Source organism: Diachasma alloeum, unplaced genomic scaffold, assembly GCF_001412515.2.
Source record: "Diachasma alloeum isolate Michigan unplaced genomic scaffold, Dall2.0 Dall_scaffold_00285, whole genome shotgun sequence".
Lineage (NCBI taxonomy): Eukaryota > Metazoa > Arthropoda > Insecta > Hymenoptera > Braconidae > Diachasma > Diachasma alloeum.
In genome coordinates, this window is record NW_021680424.1 from 443,558 (window position 1) to 470,486 (window position 26,929).

Here is a 26,929-nt window from a genome sequence, read left to right on the forward strand (position 1 = left end):
TTGAGGTTTTGGGGATACTAAACAAGGTGTAATTGGGTTAAACATGTTTTTTGGATTAGAACGAGTGTTCCGGGGATTGGGGGGAATTGCTGGGTTGCGGTTTTACCCTTTGAAATGTCGGGTTAATACCAGAGCGCTCTCACCATCCGTCCAGTGGTTGACTGCTCGTGTCGCTATGCCCTCGTCTTGTTAATGACGTATGTTGAGGATCGGGGGATTATTGGAATGAAGTTGGATATTCAGGTAAATATTTGGGGGGTAAATAGATCAGGGATTTTGGAAATTTTGAGTTTGCTGGGGGGATGAGTTGATTTGGGATGAGCAGGGCTTTGGCGGATAGAGATGGGGCAATTTTCGACCCAAAGTGCTGGTCAGAAGCCCTTTATGACCCTCTCTATGCTTAGATACTGGAAATAAAACGATTCTGGGAGTAAAATGGACACTTTGGACTTTTTTTTAAATTATTCATAACTCAGAAACAAATTTATCAATTGAGTTCAGTTTAGGCTCATCACAAAGGGAAAGAAATGTTCTTTGCATTGAAAAAAATTTATTGGAACTCACTCAAACGTCTCGTATATCCACAGTGAATAGACACTGCCAATTTAATTTTGGTTGTAAAATAATTTCTCGTGAATATCTCCATTAATTATTAATAAAAAATCGACTTAATTACAATATTGTTCATTCGACATTGTGCAAGATGAGGAATTTCATCTAATGCTTTAGACGAATATTTCGTAATAATTTGAAAAATCCCAGTGTTTAACCGTTAATTCTAAAAAGTGTTCACTGTTGACACATGGTGACAGTAGAATCCTCGGGGTTATCGGTTTCCTTTCATAACGCCAGTGGGCGAGCCACACAAAGAGCCTTTTCATTGGCTCGTTAGAACGTCTTCCGGAACATTTTTTTTACTCCCTTGGCAGTGCAGAGAAGCATCACTCTCTTTGCTTCACACACGTACAATATTTTTTAAACTTCAACTGCTCCTTTGACAGCTCCACTCTAACTTCCTTATTACGACAAGTGACATAATCGAGGCTCTCATAATTGTCTCGGCAGTGATTATTGCTTGTAATTGGTGGGTGAAATAAATCTGGGGGTGGGGTGTCACATAAAAATTAACGATGACGTTTAGTGATGAATTAAAACTATTATCTCAGCGGGAAAAATGACCGATAAATAATTTTTTTTTCAATTCATTATTTGATCAATTATTAGAATTATTCATTTCTTTTTTCATATGTACCTTTTAATTTCATCTTTTAATTGATATTACATTTAGAAAATTATTCAATTGAATGGAAATAAATTTTTTTTAAAATCTAGTTTAAAACTGATTGAAAGCTTTTTTGCGGTTGAAATAAAGTTTAGTTTAAATTTAATAATTACTAATTTGTTTTAATGCTTGTTCGACATAATCATCTCGTCTGAAATTGTGGGAATAATTTAGAACGATAAAAATACGAAGAAAAATTGTAAAAATTATTGTTTTCTTCTCAAATATCTTGCGCCACGAAAGGCGTAATCAAATACCGGAATACGGGTGCTGGAAGAATTTCTAAAAATCTTCCCACACTGTCGGTGAACGGGTAGAAACCACCCCTATCCATTCCATAGAAAATTTCGAAGCCGCCCCTCAGAAGCGTGCAATGCACGAGTTCAGATTTTCGTTTCTTTTCATTATTATTATTTTTTTTTGAATTCCTCTATTTTTATTTTGAATGGGTCAACCGTTTCCGCATCACAACTTGACCCGGATACGTCCACTGCGCCCTTGAGGGGAGCACAACACACCGCCAACAATGCGCGAACGGTAGTTCCCCCTCACCCCTTTCTATTATTCGTCGGGGGCAGAGGAATTTCTGCTCTTCATCGCTGGAATATTTTGGGAATGCGGCTTCTATTTGGAGGATGAAAAATCGCGTGGGAATGCACGTGTTACCTTCGGACTTTTCACGGTCTGTTTGGGAAAGGGGAAGAACTTCCTCCCCCGAGGGGTCTATGCACTCTCGAGCAGGTGGATACGGTACCTGATACACGACCCCCACGTGTTTTACGTTTATGTTTGCAAATGGTGTTTATTTCTCATGCAGTTATTCACGGGGAATTTTCACATGTGTGTGCATTTTTGCATGTGACATTTATGAATTATTAATTAGGAGTTAATGTTCATGAAAAATTATTCAAATTTATCATTTTTTTTTCATCTTATAAATTCCATGAATAGTAAATTGAAGGTGTAAATAGTGGGAGAAGGGAAAATTTGTTTTTAGTTATTTTTATTTATTCATAAACAATGCGATAAGACAATTCACATTTATCTATTGACGAATTTATATTTTTAAATTAAAAAATTAACATTTTTATCAATTTTCTTTCATTTTTTGTATCTTATTTTCTAAATAATTTATGAAAAAACAGAAAAATCCACAGAAAAGAAAATTCCACGTTGTTTGAACATTTCCTTCACTAACAAAAAAATAAAAGCAAAATTCGGCGATTGAAAAATTCAAATAAAAAATCAACATCTTTGCAAACTGAAAAAACCATTTTTCACTCCAATAAAAAATATTGCAAAATATATTTTAAGGTCACGTGAGGTCATCCCTCGACCCCCCACTGACTCGTGCATAACACGAGTCTCGCACGCTTTGGTAAAGGCAAGTCAAAACTCCTCGCCTCATTCTCTTATTCAATTTTTTTCTCCCCCCCCCTCCCCCCTACCTTCAATATCGTGACGACGTCACGCTAACGGGTACCCACTAGCATACTTATGCACACGTTTAAGCGAATGAAAGAGGGTAAAAAGAGAAGATATCGGTTGTATACCGGTCGATGCACGCTTATGCGCGCGAAAGATATCGGCAGCTGGCACCGAGCCGTGAGAGACTCGGGCAGATGGTTCCAAAGAGAGTAAACCCCCTCCTCCTCCTCTCCCTCTTTCTTATTTTTTGTGTAGTGTGTGTGTAGTCAGCCACGAATCCTACGCCTTCCGAAGGAGAGCCGAGCGGTTTCCCACGGACCTCTCTCATCTGTTCGTCCTACGAGAAACGAGACTGTCCCCTCACACCGATTGACTTCTTTTCTTCGTGTTTTTGGAGCTTTTTTTTCCACCTTTATCATTCCTCGTGGGGGGCTCGGGAATACGCCGAGTCTGCGCGTGACTCGCATGCGTCATACACGTGGCTTTTGTTGGGGAATTTTTTAATTGTTTAATTGATTAATTTTTGGGATTTGAGGAATTGATTAGTAAAGGCTGGATCGTGGGAATTTAACGTTTTATTGGGGTCATATATTTGTTTTTTTTTATTATGTGTTTTTTGTTTTATTGGGGTGATTAATTAGTTGAGGTCATTAATTATTGGGAATTAATTGATTAATTAATAAATTAATGCATTACTCCAGAGGATTTGACACTTTTTGTTTTGTCTATGGATGTTGACAAATTAATTAATTGATGATTTAATGAAAAAACTTATTGTAAGTAGAACTGATAATTTTTTGCAAATCATGTTACGATTCACGATCGATTTATTAATTAATTTATAAACTCGTCAATTAGTCGCGTTAATTAACTGAGGGAATTTTCAATTTTTTTCCTCCGCTTTCATTAGTTTTTTTTTTAAATTTTACTCCTGCTCGCGTCGGGGATTTATTTATAGTTGCACTCTCGATTTCATGGATAACACTTACACCAACAATGACGCATCCCATTCACTCCAGCCCCCGTTGATACTCGATGCGAGTGGGTGGGAGGATGCTCTCACGGAGAACAAGAGGAGTACAGATACGAGTTGAGTGAGGGAGAGAGATTTTTGAATGGGAGTAGAAGGAGGTCGGTAATCAGTGATGTGAGAGGGCTTTTACGCCCACACTTGGGAACAACTAAAGTAGTCAAACTCTTTTCAATTCCTCTCCGCCTCCCGGATGAACGAAAATTTTGAAATTCAGGCTGCGGTGATGGGATTTTGATGAGTCATTTTGACAAAATTTTCATTATTTTTCTTTCTCGTGGAAAAACAATTCAGTTTTTCCAAAGTATTGGACAATTCCATTTTATTCATCGCACAAATCAAATTATAAACAATTTTATGCATAATCTCTTCAATTTTTAATTTATGAGATCATGACATTTAAAAAAATGATTTTTTACTGGTAAAAATAATTAATTTTCCATTTTATTCACCTCTTAAATAGAATTATAAATAATTTTTCAATAGAACAATGAATGTAGGAATTCAATTGATTAGCTTATAAAACTTTCCCAAAATAAACAATTGAAAAAGAAATTATAATTTTTTATTGATAGAAATAATTATTTTTTCAATTGACAAACAAATCAATGATTTTTTATCCAATGAAATAACATGTAACGCTATTTATCCACGTGCAGAAGCGACCGTTCCCGATCAATCTCTCTACAAAGTAAAAAGAAGAAAGGGAAGAAGAAGAAGAATAAAAAAACCGAAGTGAATCGGAAGCCCATAATGACCCTGCGCATAACTCGTGCAGACCACGAGCCCTAAAACCGTGAATGCACATGCTCGATATTCCCATGGATTCTCAAAGCCTTATGGTGGCCGATGAGACCCCGGGCATAGGTCCGGCCGTCCTTCGTCCTCATTTTTTTTTGTGCACTTCTTTTTTTTTTCATTTCCATCGTAAGATTTCCCCCCTTGCTCGTGTGCTCACCACGAGTTGGGCGCGCGCAGAGGTACGCACATGTCCTGGATTCCCACAGTCCTGGGATGCCACATCACCTTGCGGGGGACGCCCGCGTGTGTTCCCTCTCCCTCCCCCACTCTATTCCCCTTTTAATGCCCCCCCCCCTTTTTTTTGGGAACCACGTGCATCCTTGAAGGATATTTCGCGCGCTTTTGGGATTTATGGAATTTTAGAATGATTTTTTCCGCGATTTTTGAGAAATTTAGAGGAATTTTTTAAATTAAATTCAGGGAAAAATACTCAAATGAGGTTTTTTTATTATGAAATTTTTATAATTATTTCATTTTCAATGGAAATATATTTTTATTGAGATTGGAACTCTATTCATTTTTTGTTACGCATTTCATTTATAAATAAAAATATTCATTATCATTAAACAATAATAATAGCAATGTTAATAATAATTATTAAAATGATAATAATAATTATTATTATTAATATTGCTATTATTATTGTTTAATGATTATAAATATTAGAAATATCAACCACTGAAAACTTATAATAATAAAATTAATTGCAAATAATAATAATAATAATAATAATAATCATTCTTATTGTTTAAATTAATTAATTTTTTTCAAAATTTCTTTTCTGGGAATTAAAGCATAAATTTCAATGAAATAATTAATTATCTAAAAGGATGCAACGATGATTCTTAATTGAATTTTTTATGTAAATAATCCCCTGGACCGAGTGAATGAGTTGATGAGGAAGTCAACGTTTATAGAGATTACGCTGATTGGGGAAGGGGAGAGGGGGCCCTACCACAGTGGTTCCGGAGAATAAGACCACCTGCGAGACGTCCTCTCAATCCGAGTCAGTGAGAAAAAATTTTTTCGTAAGATTGTGTATGCGGATGTACACTCGATTGAATTCTGTTTTGTTTTCATCGGTGTTCGTTGACTAGGTCCCCGGAAGATGAGCTGCGGTGTCGAATGATGTTCATTCATGCTCAGAGTGTTGAAAGTATCGATGACGTGTGCTTGGATTTAACGTGAATATGAATTGGGGTCCGGGGAGCGGATGTTGGTATGCTGAGGGATAATTTTTTTTAGGAAACTATTTCGTGGAAACGAATGGGTTAAATCGTTGTCGTGATTGCTATTAAATTGTTTTAAAATTTTTTATTAAATGTCAAAGCTGACGTTTAGGGCACAATCAACTCCAGATTATCAGACGTTTCGTAGTTATTTTATTAATTAAACAATCATCTAGAGTTTTTCAATTTTTATTTTTTTGAAGTTATTTCAGTTTTTTTTTACTACGAATTTTTTAATAAATTATTTGCACACAATCCATTAATTATTTGAATAATTGATATAAACAATTCATTGTTTATTTGAAAAATAGGAATGCTGAAAAAAAGTCCCAAATTTTATTATTTAAAGAATTATGCAAAAGACCACATTTTTAATTTAGCCCACAAATTATAGTTTTTTAATATTACGACCATTTTTCATCCATATTTTTTAAACAATTTATTTGAAAGAAAGAAATGTTCCGAAGAGCCTTTTTTTCAAATTTATCTCTCATTTTAATTGACAAATTCCATAATTAACAATCCCAGATCTATTTAGATCCCCCAAATTGATGAATGATTTGATTGCACGTTCCCAACACACTTCAGCCACACGACAACCCCTCGGAATAGCCCCCGGAAAGATCTACAACCCCGTGAACTATCCTATTCAATAACTCCATTACCTTTGATTTAAAAAAATTGAAGAACAATTTATAAATTTTCAATTGTAAATTTTTTTGTTCAAACCTTCAAAATCTCTAGTTAAACATTAGGGCTGGTATTTACGCTCGATGTTATTAACTAAACAATTACCCAAATTAGATTAATTTTCAATTATGAGACCGCATTAAAAAAAAAATGAAATAATTAGTAACCTGATTTTTTAAGGGAGCGTCATAAAATAATTAATCAGATTTTAAGATTGCGGCTGTTTTTAATTTTTAATTTTTAAGCAATCAATTTCTATAGTTCATAAAAAAAAGGAATATTGAAAAAAAAATTCTTTTTTTTTCAAATTTATCCCTCATTTTAATTGACAAATTCCATAATTAAAAATCCGAGATCTATTTAGATCCCCCAAATTGATGAATGATTTGATTGCACGTTCCCAACACACTTCAGCCACACGACAACCCCCCGGAAAAGATCTACAACCCCGTGAACTACGTAAACACGACGTGAGTGGTTCATCGGTATTTGTCTATTTTCAATTCAAAAATTCTTTGACAAGACTATTTCACATTATCCACGAGAATGGCTATACAAATAACCATTGGATGGGTTGTGTGTAGTGCGTGGCAATCTCAAGAAGGTGCGTAAGTCCGCATCTGCCCGAGATTCTCACGCGCGACGCATCTGTCTCGGGTTCCCACGCGGAGAAGCCACTGGCAATCGGGGGGATTTAATTTTGTCGTATCTCCACTCGATATTTTCGGTATCTTCGGGCTCTCCTTGTGGACAGTAGTTGTTCGGTGGAACAGCGGCGATGAAAATGTCCGGGTTGGGGATGATGTTGAAGACCTCTGGAGGAATGAATTGTGGACAATAATTCTACTTATGTCTCAACTGGACGATCTGTTTTGTCGGATTTTTTACCCCCTTTTTATTCTGAATATCTAGGACGTCCCGCGAATTCACAATATCGGGATTTTTCGGTTTATGATTTTTTTTAACATCACATAATTGAACATTTCATGATCTTTTGGACTTGAAGATTTTTATCGAGTGATTATTCCACTGAAATTTCGGCGAATTTCGTCATTGAAAATTCACCATTTTGGGATTAAATTAATCTGCTGGTAAAAAATTAACAATTTCGTTAAATATTTCTCTGAAAATGATGAAATTTCAATATTTTTCTCACAATGTATCGAAAAGATAGTTCATTTTTTCCCCCATAATTTGCGAAAAATAAAGCAAGAAAATTTTTTTTCAAAAAGAATTTTATCGCTTCACTGGAGGGAATATTTTTACATTGAAGTGAAGGGAGCGCTACCGGTGGTCATTAAATAGCGTCTGGACGGGCGTAAATCTGTGGTATAAAAAAAAAATCAGTAATAAAAAAGAAACAAGTGGGAAATAAAACCGTGTACACTTAGCCTCTGGTTGTGCATATAAACGCGAGTGGAGGCGCACAAGAAGTCGAGGGGAAGGCACCTGCAGCGATTCACCGGAGTGCTGTGCTATTATATCTCCACGGTAAAACGTTTGAGATGCTAAAAAGAGGGTGAGGAGTGGTGGATGAAAAAATCGAATTTGATGCGTCCATAAAAATAATCAACTGCCTTCTGTACACGGAGCTGAGGATTTTACTTCGGAAATGCTGTTGTGATAAAATGTGCGTAAAGATTGTGGTGGAGGATTGTAAACAGTGATACCATTGCGGTATTATTTGAAAGTTCAGTAGAACGTAACGTGACAATAATTTCACGAGAAAATTGAATAATAAATTGTTGAGGATGTTCAAGTGTCTTTTACAGTTTAGAGACTACACGTTTCATTCAACTAAATTGCATGAGAAAAATTTGAAAACAATCGTGAATCAAATCATTTTGTAGAGAATTATTATTTTTTTAAATATTCGTTGTTTATTAATGAATAATTGAAATTGGAATTGTAAAATTCTGATTACGAATGAATTTGTTTTGCGGGAAATTGATTGTTTATAAATTATTTATAGATAATACTTGTAATTTTCAAAAAACAATTACATTATTGCATCAATCTTCCGACAAAAATCAACTTTATACATTTTTTTTAGAATTTTTAAATGTTTTCTAACGGTTTATTATCGAGATTCAAATTCAGATCTACAACGTTTGAATAATAAAATCATTGCAAAATGTCCGGAAATTTAAGGTAAAAGATGGAGCTGATTTTTAATTAATTACGACATTAATTTTTTCTAAATTAATAAACTAAAATATTAAATTATTTTAATCCATAATTACATAAATACTCAATTAATATAAATAATGGAGTCCCGAAATACTGAAATACTCAATGAAGCATTTTCCTCACACTGAATTTATGAAATTAAACGGGATATTTTCTGGAATTTCGGTCTTCTACTCGATTATTCATTGCAAATTTTCCCGATGAACTCGCGCTCGAAGAATTCAATTCATAATTGCCGGAGCATTAAAACTCAACCGCAAAAATCCCCCCCCTCCCCCTGGTCGAAACGCACGTGCGAGTCTCGACCGAGACGACCTTCGGGGTTTAACAAGTGCCACCGTAGAATTTACGAGGTATGCGGGGACTGAGCCGACGCGTCGAAAAATCCCGGGACCCCCCCATTCAGTTGGTTATCCTGGCGCACAAGGTCCGAAGGATAATTAGATCTATACTTATAGAAAATTATCGGCATAATTACACACTCGATATGCGGTGGGTAAGAGAGACTCGTAAATATTGGGATTTATAAATTGCCTCATAGACACTTGGCGATAGTTTTAATTATCAACGGCTTTTCATGTTAATGGGTCTGTATCCATTAAGACGAAATTAAATCATTAATGAGTGACTGGACTAATTACGGATTTCGGTAATATGTGGAACGATTAATCGTGACATTTGCCAGATGGTTACAAATGGAAAATGAAAATGAGAAATTCCATTCCTTGCGAAGAGCGAGAGACAAGTCGTATTCAAAGACCCAAATCTCCTGACCAAACGACGCGATTTCGATGAGTCACGTCTTATTTTAAAGTCCATAAAAAAAACTTGGAAATGAAAAAAAAATCGTCCAATTTCACTCAGCCAATTTTGAATAATTCACATTTAAAAAGTGCGCATTTCACTCTTCAATCAAAAATTACTTTTTTTTATTTTTCGTCTGCACCCCTAACACACTAAATCGATTGCATGAGTTTTTATCACTGAAAATGGCTATCAGATAACGCCAGTAACATCTAAAAATACCCCCGTGATGGGATGTTGCAGCACAACGGAAGTTGAAACTACACTAAAACTGAAATAAAAAAAAATGAATGACATAAAATTGGTCCCGAGTTTGCGATCCTCGTTTCCGCTGCTCGGGCTGCATAAACACAGATACCAGAGACGATGTTTGGAAAAAATATAATACTAGCGAAACGGTTAGATCACGCGACAGTTCTTTATGTATTTTTTTTCCTCCTTTTTGAATAACTTTTTTTTTTACCATCGAGACATCCTGAATGAGCTCTTGCGTGTCACTATTCACCTCGGATGCCTCGCCCCATTGTGTCGGCTATTTTTCCATGTAATTGAGTCCTTTGTGCCTGAATTCGTGATCATCTCGGGGGATAAAAGAAATTATTATCTTTTGAATAGTTAATTAACCAGAATTTTTCATTTTTTTTATTATCAGGACAAAGTTGTGAATAAAAAATGGTGAAAAATCCCTCTTTGTTACTATTTTCATTGTTTTTCATATATATCACATAAAAAACAATTCAAATATTAATAAATAATGACACAGGATTTTTCGTGTGCACACTGCATTCGCAAAGAATATTTTCAGTGTCGAAAATGCGATTTCCATTCATCAAAAAGAATAATTCAAAAATTTAAAAAAATTAATGAAAATCGGTTGGAAATTTTTCACGCAAGGAAACAAATAAAGTTGGATGTTCATAAGCGGCACGCGGTATCCACGCGACTCCACGCTCCAGCGGCTTCCACCACAGTAAAATGCATCAATGTTAGTTTTATTGTAAAACGTGCGCTAGGCACGAGGCAAGGCGCAAGCGTCTGTAATCATTATCCCACTCCTCTTTTTTGCATTCTTAGACGCTCACACGAGTCGCCGACATCTGCATATTCCTAGGTTATTAAATAGAAAAGCCGCGTTGTTCATTTTCATAGCTAACAATTCAAATTGAAACGGGGAAAACAGATTTTTGAAATTTTCCGTAAAATGTTCTCTCCCGTAATTCCACTATTTTCGGATGATTTAAGACATTGCGCATCAATAAGACTAGTCTCCTTGTTGATAATTTTCTTTAATGTTTTTTTTTGGTGTTGTTCAACCGGAATTTATGCCCTCGCGAATTATTCATCACCTTTTTTTTATAAAATCATCATAAATATGAATATTACTGCAAAAACTAGAGTCTTTATGACGTGGTGATTTAAGACATGAGTCACAAATCAACTCAGTCAACTTAATCAGCTGAGTTTTTGAGGAATATTTTCAAATCTAAGGGAGATAGCGACATTTTCGTAATTACATTTATTGTAGCTCTCAATTGGCTCTGCAAAAAAGTTTATAACAAAAATTTTGCTATCTCCATTAGATACCGAGATATTCTCTGAAAACTGGCCAATAGTCAAAATTGACTTGAACCGTTTTACCACTTCGCTACTGAATTTTTTACTTGAAGTTTCAGGAGTAATTTTCTAACAGTAGTAAACTTTCCAGCGTGGCGGCTCCTGCATTCTATTTCTCACATTAAGAATTACTGTTTCCCCAGTAGAAAATAATTTTGTATTCTTTCCGCGTGGGAGCACTAACCTCTTAACAAACTGACGAAAGCGTCTTAATTTCGGACACTAATTTTTCTAGTATCAATTCGCGGACTTGTGTTGAACGCGTGCAGGGCACACGCCGTGTCTCTACCATCTCGGAAATACCTCCACGCCCAGACGCGTGTCCTTGTGTACATAATTTTTCTTGATCGTATTATGTGTACTCTCTCATTCGGTGTACGAGAGAGTAACAACGGAGAACCAGTATTCCCCGTGGATTGCGATCGGGGCCGTGGGAATGAGCCGCGCGACGATGTCATCATCACCGGGGGAAGTATAGACCATTTAGGAGGGACTCGAATATTTTTTTCGAGCCCTTCCTCCGCATTTGAAACACCCGAAACGTCAGAATTAATACTTTCCCCCGTGGAACTGATGGAATTTTTTTTTTGCGGTGATTAAATATCACTTGCGATGGAAATTGAACGTGAAATGCTGATCGACGGTCTATACTTCTCATTTCAATCGTGGATATCGTGCGCCGGGCACGAGCGACTCTCGCGTCTCGTCACAACTCAGAAGTAACCAACGATTTCGTATCGCTCGGTGAAAAATATTCCAAATGTTTTTTAATTAAAATTTCACGGTCCGGTTTTTGAGAATTGGGGGAAAGTTTTTTTCTCATTACGCGGGGAGAACGATGGAGTCATTACAGTCACATACCTTACAAAATTTACAAATTAAGGCACTCTGGGAATTTTTTTTCTGGTAATCATTTGTAAGCAATCAATTTTTTTCCCATTTTCCTTTAAAAATCGAAATTGTGAAACACGTTCTCGTTCTTTTTTCTTCTGAAATCAATTTTACCCGTGAAAAAATTGGGTTTGCGAAAGTTTAAACTATTTTTATTATTTATTTAATAGAGGAGACTGAAGAAAATTAATTTTATGTAAAATCCACAAGAATTTATATCTCAAGTAGAAAATTCTCATTTTATTCTGCTTTATCTGATGTAAAAAAAACTGCAATTTCATGTTTTCCATTTTTCACGCAATTATATTTCAAAAGATGGTGAAAAAATTGAATGTAATGGCTGTAATCAGGGCATCAACTAATTCCCGCAACGATAATTTAATCGTTTAGCCCTTGAATTTAAATTTCATCCACGTAGACGATTTTTTTTTTACCTCCATCAAGGATACTTATCGAAATAATAACGTACAACGTAAATACACGGGATAATAAGTGAGTTCATTACGGGAGAGAGAGAGAGGGAGGAGAGCGATGAAGAGAGATGAATGATTTTATGTAACGGATGTATCACAATCCTCGTTTTTTGAGAAAGTGACTGACGTCGTGGAGATGAAAATGCGTCAGATGACGCTCATGTGATCGTGTGTCACTATCCCCCCCCCCGTTTCCCCTCTTCACATTACCCTCACAATTAAAAAAAAAATCAGTCATTTTTCATCTATACAAATGCAACTTCATTTTTTCTTTATCAATTTTTACATTTTTCGTCTCTATAAATGAAATAATTTTTTTTTTGTGACTGTCAGATATTTTGCCAACAATTCGCTTGGAAATTATTTTTAACAATATTTCAACAAAGGAAAATTTTTGCGTCTCGTGATCGTTTTTTCTTTATCAAATGACGGTTATTTTGCATCACCGCGGAGGTGTCCTCGTTGAATTAAATTTCTATAACAGTAATTTATATATTAGACAGTCTCTAATTTATATATTTACGACTTTGGGGGAAATGTTCGGTGGATAATGAGCGATTTTACCTGGTGATGGGAGGGTGACTTTTGGGGGAAAATATACCTGTTTAGAGAGTATTGATTTTGTGGGAAATGGTAATGCTAGAGCTCTACTATGAACAGTTGCAGGGTGCGACATCTTCGGTGGAAGCGGTGAATTTAGTCGAGAGTCGGGTCGTTTGCGCGCGAAGTGGTACCCTAATTTCGCGCCAATTCTCTCATTCTCCTGTTGAAAAAGTGCAGAAAAAAAATACAAACGTAAAGAAAGAAGATTTTTTATTCCGGAAATTGACAGATTTCACAACATGTGTTGTGTAAAAATTTCTCCCTCGATGAATAGTGGATTTATTCCGTTTATTTGGGGTTTGACGACAGTAATTGGAGGGAAAGTACCGCCAACAGCTGATGAATAAAAAAATGTAACGGAATTTTGATGGCAGGATTTGACAAATCTTAACGGATGTTTTATCTTGAAAACTTGGGGTTTTCAATCAATTGAGGTTTTACTCCATTTATTCGGGGAATAATGCCGGTAATTGAGGAGAAAGTGGGAATATTGCCCCCATCAACCCCTTTCTTCCCGCTATTTCCTCCAGCTGCGAGGAAAAAAATATGAACGGAAATTTTGATTGAGGATTTGTCAAATCTTGAAACATGTGTCGTGAAAAAGTTTCTCCCGATGAATAGTGGATTTATTCCATTTGTGCGGGGTATGATAACAGTAATTGGAGGGAAAGTATCACCAACAGCTGACAAATAAAAAATATAACGGAATTTTGATCGCGGGATTTGACAAATCTTAAGGGATATTTTAGTTTGAAAAGTTGGGTTTCCATCAGTTGAGGTTTTGCTTCATTTATTTGGGGAATGATGATAGTCATTGAGGAGAAAGTGTGCAGTAAGCTCGGGTATATCATCCCCATCCACCCCTTTCTCCCCACTATTTCCTCCAGCTGCAAGAAAAAAATGAAGAAAATTTTGATGGAAGATTTGTCAAATCTTGAAACATGTGTCATGAAAAAATTTCTCTCAATGAACAGTGGATTCACTCCATTTATTGGGGGTATGATAGCAGTAATTGGAGGGAAAGTATCACCAACAACTGACGAATAAAGAATATCCGAATTTTTTGTTATTGAAATTCATCAAATCTGAACATTTGTTCCATAAGAAAAATTTATTTTTGAATCAATTGACATTTTGTCTCATTCATTTGTCAAATAATTATTTTAATTGAGGAAAAATTGTCCGGTAAAAGATTAAACATGACCCCCAGTTCACAAATGAAAAAAATTAATTAATTTGTTTTATCTTCTCAATAAAATTTCAATTCAAAATTTTTCCCACAATAATTATTATCAAAAAGAAAGTATTCAACAATCCCTCGAACACCTCCATCCGCTCCAAAACCGGTGAACAGCCCCAATTGACAGACAAAAAAAAATTATTTATTCATTTCATCTCCTCACAAGAAAAATAAATGAAAATTACTCAAAACTTGTGCCAAAAAAATTCAATTCACCCCAAAAATAATTGTCCCCGGAGAGAAAGTATTCAATAAAGCCTCGCACAACCCCTTCCCACCCCCTGTCACCCATAAACCCAGTCAACAACCGCATCTCATCATTATTCCACCAGATGTGATACGAAAACCAACCCCAAACCTCAGCAATGGAAAATCATGCGAATTCGCCGATTACCCCTCTCCCGACCATGTGTAACCCATATGGACAACACGTGTGCACATTGTAAACGTTTCCGCATGCATAACTGGTTTTGAATCTCCTCTGGATTGATATCTCCATTGTCAAAACGTGGGACCCACACACCCCAATAATTCAATTTACCATGAATGATAGTCTATTCTGGCCTTTAAATTGAATCAATTAACAAGAAAAAATAAGTAACATTTTTCTAATTTGTCGAGTCGAAGTAGCCTGTCAAGATTGCCTGTAAAATCTTCGTTATTTTGGCGCCAACTTCTAGGAATGTCGGTTAAACTCAAGGGGAGACCTCGACCCCAAGTTTTTTTCCGGGTCTCCCCTCATTTATCTTAGAAATGCATTGTGTGAAAAGTCGGTTGGCCCCAACGAACTTCAAGGACCGTTGGAGCACTCCCTCGGCGATCTGCATCGAAGAAAACGAAAAATACCAAGACAAATGGACAAACGAGAAGACAATTCACCCAAAGGACCAACCAACCACGGAACAACGAGAAGAATCGAACGAATTCCGGAGATCTGAAGCCTTAAAAACTAGAGGGAAAGGGATGATGTCAAAGCACAAAACAAGAAATTACGATATTAATTATAAAATGTATTTCTTTCAAATGGAAGACATAATTGAGCAATCGCCCATATCACAATTAGCAAAAGTAACCTAGGACTCTATTACAATATCACAAATGCGGTCTGATTGCCGCCAAAATAATCGAGTAATCAGAATTGAGTGAGTACTGAATCGACATCAAAGGAGCCATGAAAAATAATTGAGCAATAATTCAGGCTAAACTCCAACTTCTATCAACTATCAATCACAGTTTGATGAATTCAGGATGCAGTCTCGCTGTCACTTGAGGCTGGCTGACAGCTCGAATCTCCACAAGTTTCATTTGTGGATTGAGGTAGAATCACAACAGTGGTCGGGAAATTTCTCGCCTCAGGCCACTTGCATCTCGGGTACTTGATTCTGGGAGAATGCACACTCCTTGTAGCAGAGATCACTGTCGGTGAGGGCTAGTGTTGTCCAGTAGAAGTCACCGGCGCAGGTGTGGGCAAAGTGAACTGGCACATAGCACTGACCAGGAACCACAGGCACAACTGTCATTTGACCGTCTAGGCACACTGTGATGGCAGCTCCCTCCTCGGCACTTGCAAGATCAGCTAGGAGACGTTGCTCGAGGGCCTCGTTGCTGTTGTTCTGATTGTCAACTTCCTCGGTGAAGATCTCCTGCTGGGGCTCGGCCTTCTGATGGCTCTTGATGTTTGAAGTCTTCTTTCTCATCAGACGGAGCAGTGGCTTCAGCAGCTTTCGCAGGCGCTTGGCGTTGCTCATCCTCTTGTTGTCAGCTGACAACTTGAGGTTGTACAGGTTGTCGTTCAACTCGTTCTCGTACTCGAACACGTGGCTCATGGTGGTGGCCATCTTTGTTGTTTCTTTAGTTTATCTTTAGGTTGTCACAGGGATACACTTCGCGATCAGCGAAAACTCACTTTGCAAATGCGTTTTGAGATTTTGGATAATCTTGGAAACGGTGCTTTGGGCTTTGGTGCCTTTACTCGAAGCGCTAGTGAGCGAATGGTGGTTACTGAGAGCTACCCCGGGGTTTATATAGCCCTCACCAGGCTATGGGGTAGGGAGTGGGGGAGGCAGGTGCACTCTGGCTGTGGGAACTTGGAGAATTCGGTGCTTCCCACGTCAGGGTCCACGCCGACCATCTGCCGTATAGGACGGTACACCACCCTAACCCATCCAACCCCGGTGGCTCTCCTTTCTACTCACTTCTTTCCCCCTCTGGCCATCTTACTCTCTCACTCCTACGCCCGACGGGGCAGAGCGGCATCTCCCCCACAATGAGGGATCCTTTTCCAGACTCTCCGGTTTCTTTATGAACCGTTCGAGATTGCTTGCCTAGGTTCTTCGAGATTAGGGGGTGGGGACGGGGGAGATGGGGAGAAACTTGTTGCGACACGTTTCGGGGAGGGTGAGTGGGCCTTCATTGGGGGTGGGGGTGAATGCGCTTGTGGTAATTATTTATTTATTTGTTTGGAAAATTTTTTTGGTGAAAGTTGGAAAAAAGTGGTCATTGGGGTGAGGAGGGACGAGAGATGGGACGAAGGAGGTTCGCGGGGGTCCGAGTAGCTTCGGATTCTTGAATTGTTCTCCAACATTCTTGAAAATTAGGGGGATTCTACCCCACAATGAGAGGAATTTTTTTTCTTTGGTTTGCCTAGGGATTGAGTGAGTTTTTTCCGTTTTTCCGTCACCACTGATTAATTTAATCTCAGGGTTTTTTCATTTTTTTTCTTTGATTTGCCTAGGGATTCAGTGAGTTTTTTCCGTTTTTCCGTCACCACTGATTAATTTAATCTCAGGGTTTTTTCAAAGATTTTGAGGTGAATTTTTGTTAGAATTGTAAAATGAAGAAAATGCAATGGAACTATTAAAATTTACTATAATTGTGGGTAAAAATGCTGCAGCTTTCACTCAAATTTTTTTTCACTAAATTTTAAATTGAAATTCCTGGGGGTAATAGTGAAAAAAAAATCTCAGTTCGACTCTCCGGTTTTTTCTTCTCATTCTTAAGCATCTCCTTGGTTTACCTAGGTATTCTCGTCATTCAGGGCAACGCGGGGGTGGGATAAAGCGCCTTTATCTAGTTCTGACGGGATCCAAACTTGTTGCGACACGTTTCGAGGAGTCTCCATTGTTAGTTATAAGGTATTGCATCATCTCGTGATGATTTTTGAATGTTTTCCCCGTTAAAAAATTTGAAAATCAGGTTGGAAGCCTGAGTAGAGGGATGTTTTCCTCCGCAGGCACTTGGTAGGGGGTCCAAGTGTCTCTGGATGGCGACTAGCCCCTCCGGTCATTAAGAAGGACCCTTGTTTTTTTTTCGCTTCGTAAAACCAAATGATTTTTGAGAGAAAAAAGTCAGACCCCGTGGGGTGGCATTTGCCTGCACACGTCTGCATAACGACCCTTCTCTGGAGTCTAGACACACACGTGAGGACGTGTTAGGCACGTTTTCTAACCATTAATTTCCGTTTTTTTGTCGAGACATTTCAAAACATTTTAACGTATTTCATCTTATGAATTTTAATTATCGAATTTAATTTGACTTGATATTCCATATGAATGACGTTCAAAATTAAATATTTATTTCATGTAAAATCATCATAAAAATATTCAACAAACATTTTAAATTTTTTAGTGTCTCAGGGAAAAATTTTAGAAATTCATTTTTGTGATTTTAACTTGAAAAACTGACGGTTTAGTGCTATCGACTTAAAATTTGCTTTTAAAATATTTAGTGAGTTCGTACGAGGGTTAGAATGTAAACTAAGTGCACCTGAGCACTCACAGTTGACCTGTTGGGGTCGGACCCCTCCCCAGCCAAGAGTTATCTCCCTTTAATCTCTTGTTCTCTCATCCCGTTGCCTAGGGGAGAGAAAACGGCACCGTAAAATGCCCAGAAAACTTCCTCTTCGCTGTATCCACGGTCCCTCTCCCCTCTGGCAATGCCCCCACAGGTAGACAACCCCGTGAAACTATTTGTTTTCACTTGCAATGCTGTTTAGAGCAGGTGAAGTTTATGCGCCCTCGCAACCTGCGGGACAAACTTATGGGTAATTTAACCTCAGGGTCATGCCAGTGCACTTGCTACGTGACATTTTGAGAGTTTTCATCTGTTTGTAATGATAATTTTTTTTTTTTTTGCAGAGGCCGATCTTGGGGCAGGTAGTTCAGACGGAAGGGACTCTCCTGGACGAGAGGAATGTAAGTTGGACATTTTCATTTCTCAACTTCACGATTTTTTGAATACGTTGAGACAATTTTAACGAAAATTAGGAGAAAATTGACAATAATGATTTTATGGAATTGTTAGGGAATTTTTTAAATAAAAATTGAGGAAGAAATTCAATTTTTATTCGTTAGTTTTTGAATCGAATTAGACGATAGATTTTTGTTGTGAAGATATTTTGAAAGTCAGTTATTTTCAAGATTCAATTTTATGAATTTTTGAAAAGGTGGAGACAATTTTTACGAAAATCAGAGGAAGATTGGTAAAAATGATTGTGTGGAATTGTTAAGGAATTTTAAAAAAAACTGAGGAAGGAATTCAATTTTCATTCATGAGTTAAAAAAAAAATTTAAAAAGAATATTGGTTATGAAAATATTTTTGACTTGACGATTTTTTTTAATCAGAGGCAAGCAATTCCAAAAAGATAAATTTTATCTGTGAAAATTATTTTTGTTCATTTTGACATAATTTAAGTTGTTAATCGTCTATTGCATTTGCTGAAATTTTGGGTTTTCATCTGTTTCAAATCACAATTTGTTGGGGATTTTACAGAGTCTCCGCAGTTCGGCCAGGTAGTTCCTTGGACGACGCTGAGCGAGAGAATGTAAGTCAGATATTTTCCTTCTCCAATTTTACAATTTTCCAACGAAAGCGTAAATACAATTGTCAGGAATTTAAAAAAATGAAAAACTCAGCGAAAAAATCCTTCATTTTCTTGCCTCGACTTTTAAAACAATCGAAGAAACAAATTTTCTTTCTGATAATTTCACTGGAAAAAATTATCTGAAAATTTCTGGTGAAAAAGGGAGGAGTTCAGAAAAAAACTGAATAATTTAACCAAAAAACTAACGAAATATTCTCCACTTATCCCTCATCATGTCGTCGGAAATTTTTGTAAAATTAATTCACGAACAAAAAATATTTCATATAAGTATCAATTAAACTTGAACCTAATCCATAACCGGTTTACAATCAGCATTGCTGCCCCCCTTTCTCATCAAAACTCACTGTAGCCCCAGTAACAAAAAAATTCTCTCGTTACACATGTCCACGAAACACCGAATAGATTCAAAACCGGTTTCTCCCCATAATTGCAATTCACTCACGAAAAATCCCCCTCCCATATAGATTCATCCGATTGTAATCAGTCCCCTAAAAGCCCAGGAGAATCAAAATAAAGGAGACAAAAAACTCAAAATTTCATTCATCGACGCAGGTGGCGAGATAAATAAAATAAATAATCAGGAAAATGCATTAATAAATGACGAAATTTTCGTCATTAATCCAATTCGTAATGGATATTTGAAAAATATCCTACCTCACCAATTTTTTCAGCTTCTCACACAAAAAAATAAGATATCTCGTGAAAATACTAAATTTTGCTACATTATGGCACAATTTTTTTCAATTTATCAGGAAAAAAAATAGAAGAAATAAACGAAAGGAATAATCACGAAAATGCCGCAATAAACGACGAAATTTTCGTGACAAATTCAATATTTCTATTAAAAAAATATAAGAATAAAAAATCCTAGTAAAATTGAAAAAAATAATTACGGAAATACATTACCGCATTATATTCTTTCTTCTGAAGATTTAACTCATCTAATAGTTCCCCCCAAAAGCCCAGGAGAATGAAAATAAAAAATCGCTAAAAGAGACAAAAAAAAAACTCAAAATTTCATTCATCCACGCAGGTGGCGAAATAAACAAAACGAATAACCCCGAAAATGCAACAATAAACGACGAAATTTGCGTGATGAATGCAATTCTTTTGTCCCGAGGTATAAAATTGTGGTTTTTGGAGGGGCCCGAATACACCTCCAATTTGAGGAAAAAATTTTGTTACTGAAGGGAGCTATTACCTCACCAAAAAATGAAGGAGGTGGTTGTTACGTTTATTTCTGTACCCCCGAGGCTCGTCTCATTCATTTTTCCCCCTCTCTCTCTCTCTCCCTCTCCAGCATTCATTAGCATATAAATAATGCAATGTCCAACCAGAAGTCAAAGAGGCGAAAAACTCGAGTGAATAAAGTACCGAAGGATAAAGGGATAAGATGACTGGAGATGTTGAAACAGTAGTGGTTGACCCCTGGGGGCTCTCTAGGGAGTTGCACGTACAAACAAGAAGTTCCCGTGTGTGACGTCAGCGGCAGGTGCAACCTGTGTTCCTTCCGTCTCACTTCATAATACTCTTTTTAGTTTTTGTTGGGTGAATGAAAAAAAAATGAGAATTTCAAGACCAGTTCTACTCCACTCTTCCTTTCTTGAACACGTGTGGAGAGGGGGAGGGGGNGGGGGGGGGGGGGGGGGGGGGGGGGGGGGGGGGGGAGTGGACTTGTTTCTTTCACGCTACGTTCGCATGTAATCGTACCGATTTTCGAGATGAGAGATAGGGGCAGAGTGGGTTTTGTTACGGTTTGGCCGAGGGATCATATTTTTTTCTGGGGTTTATAATCGATTTATATCTTGAATTAAATTTTTTTTGAGGGAATTGAACGGAAAGAAATTGTAGATTTTTTCTCGAAGGGAATTTATTCCTGAATATTTATGTTAAAAAAATCCTGGGATCTTACAGTTTGAGAATTCAGTCGATTAATCCTTCGAAACGGTATTTTTTAGTTGAAAATAATAACCGCAATTTTATTCAGCGCAGAAATAGTTTTTTAGGTCTTTATTTTTTTTTGTTTTTATGTAAAAATAATGGAAATATTACTAGCGAATTCAATTTATTCCTGAATTCAGAGTGGGTTTTGTTACGGTTTGGCCGAGGGATCAGATTTTTTTCTGGGGTTTATAATCGATTTATATCTTGAATTAAATTTTTTTTGAGGGAATTGAACGGAAAGAAATTGTAGATTTTTTCTCGAAGGGAATTTATTCCTGAATATTTATGTTAAAAAAATCCTGGGATCTTACAGTTTGAGAATTCAGTCGATTAATCCTTCGAAACGGTATTTTTTAGTTGAAAATAATAACCGCAATTTTATTCAGCGCAGAAATAGTTTTTTAGGTCTTTATTTTTTTTTGTTTTTATGTAAAAATAATGGAAATATTACTAGCGAATTCAATTTATTCCTGAATTCAGAGTGGGTTTTGTTACGGTTTGGCCGAGGGATCAGATTTTTTTCTGGGGTTTATAATCGATTTATATCTTGAATTAAATTTTTTTTCGGGAATTGAACGGAAAAAAATTGTATATTTTTTCTCGAAGGGAATATATTCCGGAATTTTTATGTAAAAAAAAATCCTGAGATCTTGCAATTTGAAAATTAAGTCGATTAATCCTTCGAAATTGAATTTTTTAGTTAAAAATAATAATCGCAATTTTATTCCGCGCAGAAATAGTTTTTTACGTCTTTCAATTTTTTTCTTGTTTTTATATAAACAACATGGAAATATTACTATCGAATTCAATTTATTCCTTAATTTGAAATCAAAGTTGATCCCGTTTTATAGATTAAAAATAACATTATTTTTTTTTTTAGTGAAGAAATAGTAATTTTGTAACATTTATTTCTATTTCGTTGCATTCCCGTTTTTCTTTTCTCTGAAATTTATGATCACTCTGCCATTATCACCGCTCCCACGGCTGCGGAGGTTTGCTTTTATGGATAAGTAATCTTCCAACACGGAGGTTACCTCCAAATACACTTGGGAGATAAGCGAGTATCAAGGGTGTGACGCCGAGAATGGGAAATTAAATAAATTCCAGCGGGGATACGTGAAATGAGATAAAAGGGGGAAGAGGAACGAATCACTGACTACTGTATTTCTCGGTTTTATGGTGGCTGTAATCGCGGTCGGCACCGGTTTTGGATAAGAATCTCTCATAATTGGAATTTCATCTTTACTACGGCTGAGGGGGGGCTCCCGGCTGCTCCCTGAGGGGTTTATTTATCGATGTGGCGGTGCATTCCCAATTTTTCCACTTTGAATATTTAATATTCGGACATTTACCAAGATTGTCATTTTTTTTGTCGAAATATAGAACGAAAAAAAATGTTCCTTTAAAAAAATAAAAATAATTAAAAAATTGCAAATATAGAAGTTAAATTTTTTTTTCATAAATAAACTATAATTTTTTTTTTTCATTCAACATTACAACAGAAATCAATTTCCATCATTTATTTACTAACGAAGAATTTCTAAAATCGATTTTTTTGCAAAATACACATTCAGTGAAGCGTTTTATTCGATTAAATAAATTTTATTTAAGCAAAATAAATGAATTTATTGGTTTGAAGGAAAAAAAATTGGTGACATGAACATAAAACACAAAAATGGAAAGAATTGAACTCATTTAATTCACTAAAATAAACTTCATTTGACGGAAATAAATGAACTGATTAGTTTGAAAAAAAAATTTGTTATTGGTAAAAGTCCGCAGAATAAAAAAAAATCCATTGAAAAAAAAAACGGAAAAAATTGAACATTTTTAACGCTTGTCCATCAAAATTCCTTTGTCCCCCGTGCGTGAACCGGTCCGAGATGATTTCGAGCATAAAGGAAACCCCATTCCCTCCCGTTTGACTGGACCCTTTTTTCCATATCCTTTGAGCCCTCGAGAAAGGGGGGAAGAATGCAATATTATTCAAAATCACGAGAAATCTCCAGTGGAATTTTGTTATTTTGTCCCCCATTGAAATGCCCCTCAGATGCATATCTAAGATTTATTTTTTTGAATAATGTGAATGGGGGACCCTTCAACCTCATCTAATGCCGAAAAATACATTCACCTCTTCATCCAACGGGTGAGGCAGGTAAAAAGGGTCAACAATGGGAAATTGGACGTTTTGGGTGAACGGATTCTATTCGATGCAATCAGAATGCGGGGGGAGCACCCTTTGTTGGGAGTATTATTTTTTTTATCCACCCTCACGTGACGAGTTTCCCCAATTTTTTTTTCTCAGTTACCACCTGTGGATCGTTCTGGATGACGTGAATTCGTACAATTTTTTTTTTTTATATTCGGCGATGAGAGGGAATTTTCGCAGCTGCCCCTTTCGATTTTCTCGGTCCAGATGGTGAATCTCAGTTCTCTGAAACTCTTTCCCTATTTTCTGGATTTTTTTCTCTATTTAAATAACGAAAAAATCAGGGAATCAAAGTGTTTTGTAATTTTTTTACTGAGCGATTGGTTTTTTTTCTAAATGTCGTAGCGGTTTGTACACTTGTTCTAGAGTCACATTCGCGGGGTCTTTTGTACCTGGTTTAACCCTTTCACAGGTGAATCCCCTGCCGTGGCAACCCTTTCCTCGGGCATTGTTGGGCGTTTCCGTTAACCCGTTCGGTGGGGACCACCAGTTGAGTGGTTTCTGGGGGCTTGATGGACATTGTTAGCAGGTAAAGGGTTGAATTTTAGGTCAAGGGAGCACAGGGGCAAGATAACAGTACATCAGATCTAGTCTAAAGTGATGTGATAATCGTCGCGATTGTGGAATTTTGAAAAATATCTTTTTTTATATGAAATGATCAAAATATCTGCATTTTCATTATCCTTATTCAACAGTCCGTTTCATCCCTCTCTTCCTTATCGAATGAAAATAGAATTTCAATAATCCCTCAAAGGGTTTCTACAATAAAAATTGAAAACACGTTAATTAATAGCAATAGGAATGAAATCGGTTCAAAAAATTGTCTTCCATCCGTTAAATTTCTGAAATTCTCTCCAAAAAGTGAAACTTCCAGGGGATGTTCCCCCGTCTTGACGCTTTCTTCCCAGTCTCCTCCCCGAATTCATCCTTTTCAGAATCAATTATCAAAGGACATCCTTTCTGTCGACTTCCTGCCGCCAGATCCGGAGTACGTGCGTTGGAATCCAAATGAGGCGGACACGAATCCTCGGTGACAATTCGTCCCAAACACCCGCACGATATCTCTCACTTTTTTTCTCTTCATCCTACCAAACACAAAAACATTCAGACACTTTTGCAATCGCCTTTGTACTGTCCCTTCTTCGTAACAAACACCGTATACAGTGCAACTACCTGCGTGCACCAAATCGGCTCGTGCAAGTTCAGACTTGTTTCGACTCTTTTATGATGGAACACTTGGACTTGCGAGAGGAAGAAAAAAAAACTCTCACGCAATGGCTTTTTTCTTGTGCATCCTCCGCTGCAGGTTCGTGCCTGCATCATCCAGGTGCAGTTTTCAGTGTGAGAAGGAGACGATAACACAGAGTTGACATAATATATCAAGGTCAGGGTGTAAAAAATAGGATCGATTCGCTGGGGTGAAAGGAACTTGTCTGGGCCTGTTTTCGAGGTTTCTAGCACGTGCGAGCTTTTTTGGAGATGGAAAATGCATTAGTTGTTCATGAGACTAAATTTTTTTGGCGGAAATTTTTGGTACACTTCGTGGGATATTTTATCAGACACTGAGAAATATTTTCCAGAAAAATTCATGGGCTAGCACCGTAAACGAGTCGCAATTTGCACACTTGGAAACATTATTGTTTAGCACCAGAAAAATGATCGTGTAGCGCCGGAAAAATTGTGGAACCAATAATTATTTCGGTGCTAAACGATAATTTTTTTGGTGTACGGATTGTGACGGTGAATTTGAAGAAATTCTGTGATTGAAAATGGGAAATATCAATGAAAGCTCTAAAATTCAGTTTAATTGTATAATTATTCGATGAAACACAACATAAATCAGGAAAATTGAAAGAATGAAAAGACGTTTTTTTTATTTTCCACTTAATGACTAGAGGTGATCTTCAATTACTGCATATCGAATTGTAAATTTTCCCGGGGTCCCTTTCGACCCCAAAACCGCAGTCAAACATTTTTTCCCCTAAAAAATCCACCCTTTCCCCCCTAAAACTCCAGCTTTCACCATTTCCAATTTTTTTTTCTCCCCTAAATGCTATTCTCAATTTTTTTCCCTGAAAAATTGAATAAAAAATCTGCCCGGAAGTGCGCCCTTTGCAGGGTCACCCCATGAATCTTAAAAAAAATGGTTCAAATTTCTCATTCTGTAAAAACCCCTCGAGTCTTCGATCCAATGCCCGAGGGGTAAAAAAAACGCGAACTAAAAGACGTTTTTTTCTTCATTCTCAACCTAATGAATAGAGTGTCTGGACCGAGCCCAGGGAAAGCCGAATAGACAGGATACCCCGATGACACGGTCCGACTAATCCGGAGATAGAAATCTCGGAGCTGCTACCGGTCAGCGATACACGTACCCCCCGAAGAATGAAAGAGATGCGTGCGGGTGGATGCTGCTCCTTTTGGAGGCAGAGAAAAAATGGATAATTTATAACGATAATCCTTTGAGAATGGAATCGTGCCCGGTACCGAGAGCCTCAATGCTTTCAACCCCATTTTTTTTCCCTCTTCTTTCTGTTGGCGAACGAATTTGAGATCGATCCTGGGGGAGGTTTTATTTATTTAGGTGCACGACCAAGAAAGCAAACGCTCGATCAAAGGATCTCGTGTGTTTATTTAGGAACATAATGCAGGGGAGTCTGGTTTATTTCTTCGCCGGGGTTCACGTATATTCATCTCTTTTTTTTTGGTTACTTATTTTTTGGGGGAAAAGATTTTTAACATACTTGCAGAGATCTTCAGGGAGTTTGCGCTGTGGCTCATGTGAGGGGATTGGGTATTTGGTATTGGGATGATCGGGAGGTAATGCACTGGGGATGATTCCGATATTTTGAGTGTTTGATTTCGAATTTCCTAGTTTGATTTGTGTCAATATTTTTTTTTTGAATTAAATTGTGAAGAGGGGATTCAGTGGATCAAGTGATTCTGGGAAGTGAATTATTTCGGTATCTCGGGTTCAATTGCGGAATCAAGTGGTCTAACTAGAATTTATAATTTTTTCGTCATTGTTTAAGTGTTCTCTAATCAAAGTCGAGAATTAAGTTAAATTTTTCGATTTTTTAAAATCGGTTGGAAATTCTGATAATTGAATTTGTCAATTGAATTGCGTGATAAAAATTCAGGGATCGTCAGGGACATTTATAACATTTTTGATAAAAATCCGTTTGTTGTGAAGAAATTTTTCAATCATTTCCTGAACTTTTCCCCCAAAAACTAGATTTTCCAATTTTTACGGACTTGATAAATATTTTCTAACGATTTAAAATTGAAAATTAAATTCACTCTTTTGAAATTTAAATAACAAAATCATTGCAAAATAGTGAATGGAAAAATACTGATCAAATGAGTCGTGAAAGAAAGTTCTCATATTTAATTACAAATTTTAAAGACGATCAAAAAAATGTTCAAAGTGAGTCAATAATTTTGATTGAAAAATGGAAATTTGGAAATTTCAAATAGTGAAATAGTGCAAAAAAACATTCATATCTTGTCTGACATCGCTGCTACAAACTCGGGTCTTCAACTCGGGCCTTCTATTGAAAGCCCGAGTTGTAGGCCCGAGTTTGTAGCAGCGATGTCAGACAAGATATGAATGTTTTTTTG

At 36.8% G+C, this 26,929-nt stretch overlaps 2 protein-coding genes across 2 annotated transcripts in view; one reads left to right on the forward strand and one right to left on the reverse strand.

Moving 5' to 3' along the window:
* The window catches only part of LOC107038619 (tubulin polyglutamylase TTLL4), a 112,572-nt gene that overhangs the window by 15,333 nt on the left and 70,310 nt on the right, over positions 1-26,929 (forward strand). The window contains exons 2-3 of the mRNA XM_015257829.1: positions 18,412-18,468; positions 19,047-19,098. The gene's annotated coding sequence lies outside the window, so the exon portion shown is untranslated. The remainder of the gene's footprint in view (positions 1-18,411; positions 18,469-19,046; positions 19,099-26,929) is intronic.
* Positions 15,628-16,113, reverse strand: LOC107038622 (enhancer of split malpha protein-like). The gene has a single exon (XM_015257834.1). It carries the CDS (start codon positions 16,111-16,113, stop codon positions 15,628-15,630), a length of 486 nt encoding a protein of 161 aa, XP_015113320.1.

Bases quoted from the DNA above. Each gene is read 5' to 3' on its own strand.
- LOC107038622 (XM_015257834.1), bottom strand. From the start codon at position 16,113: ATGGCCACCACCATGAGCCACGTGTTCGAGTACGAGAACGAGTTGAAC.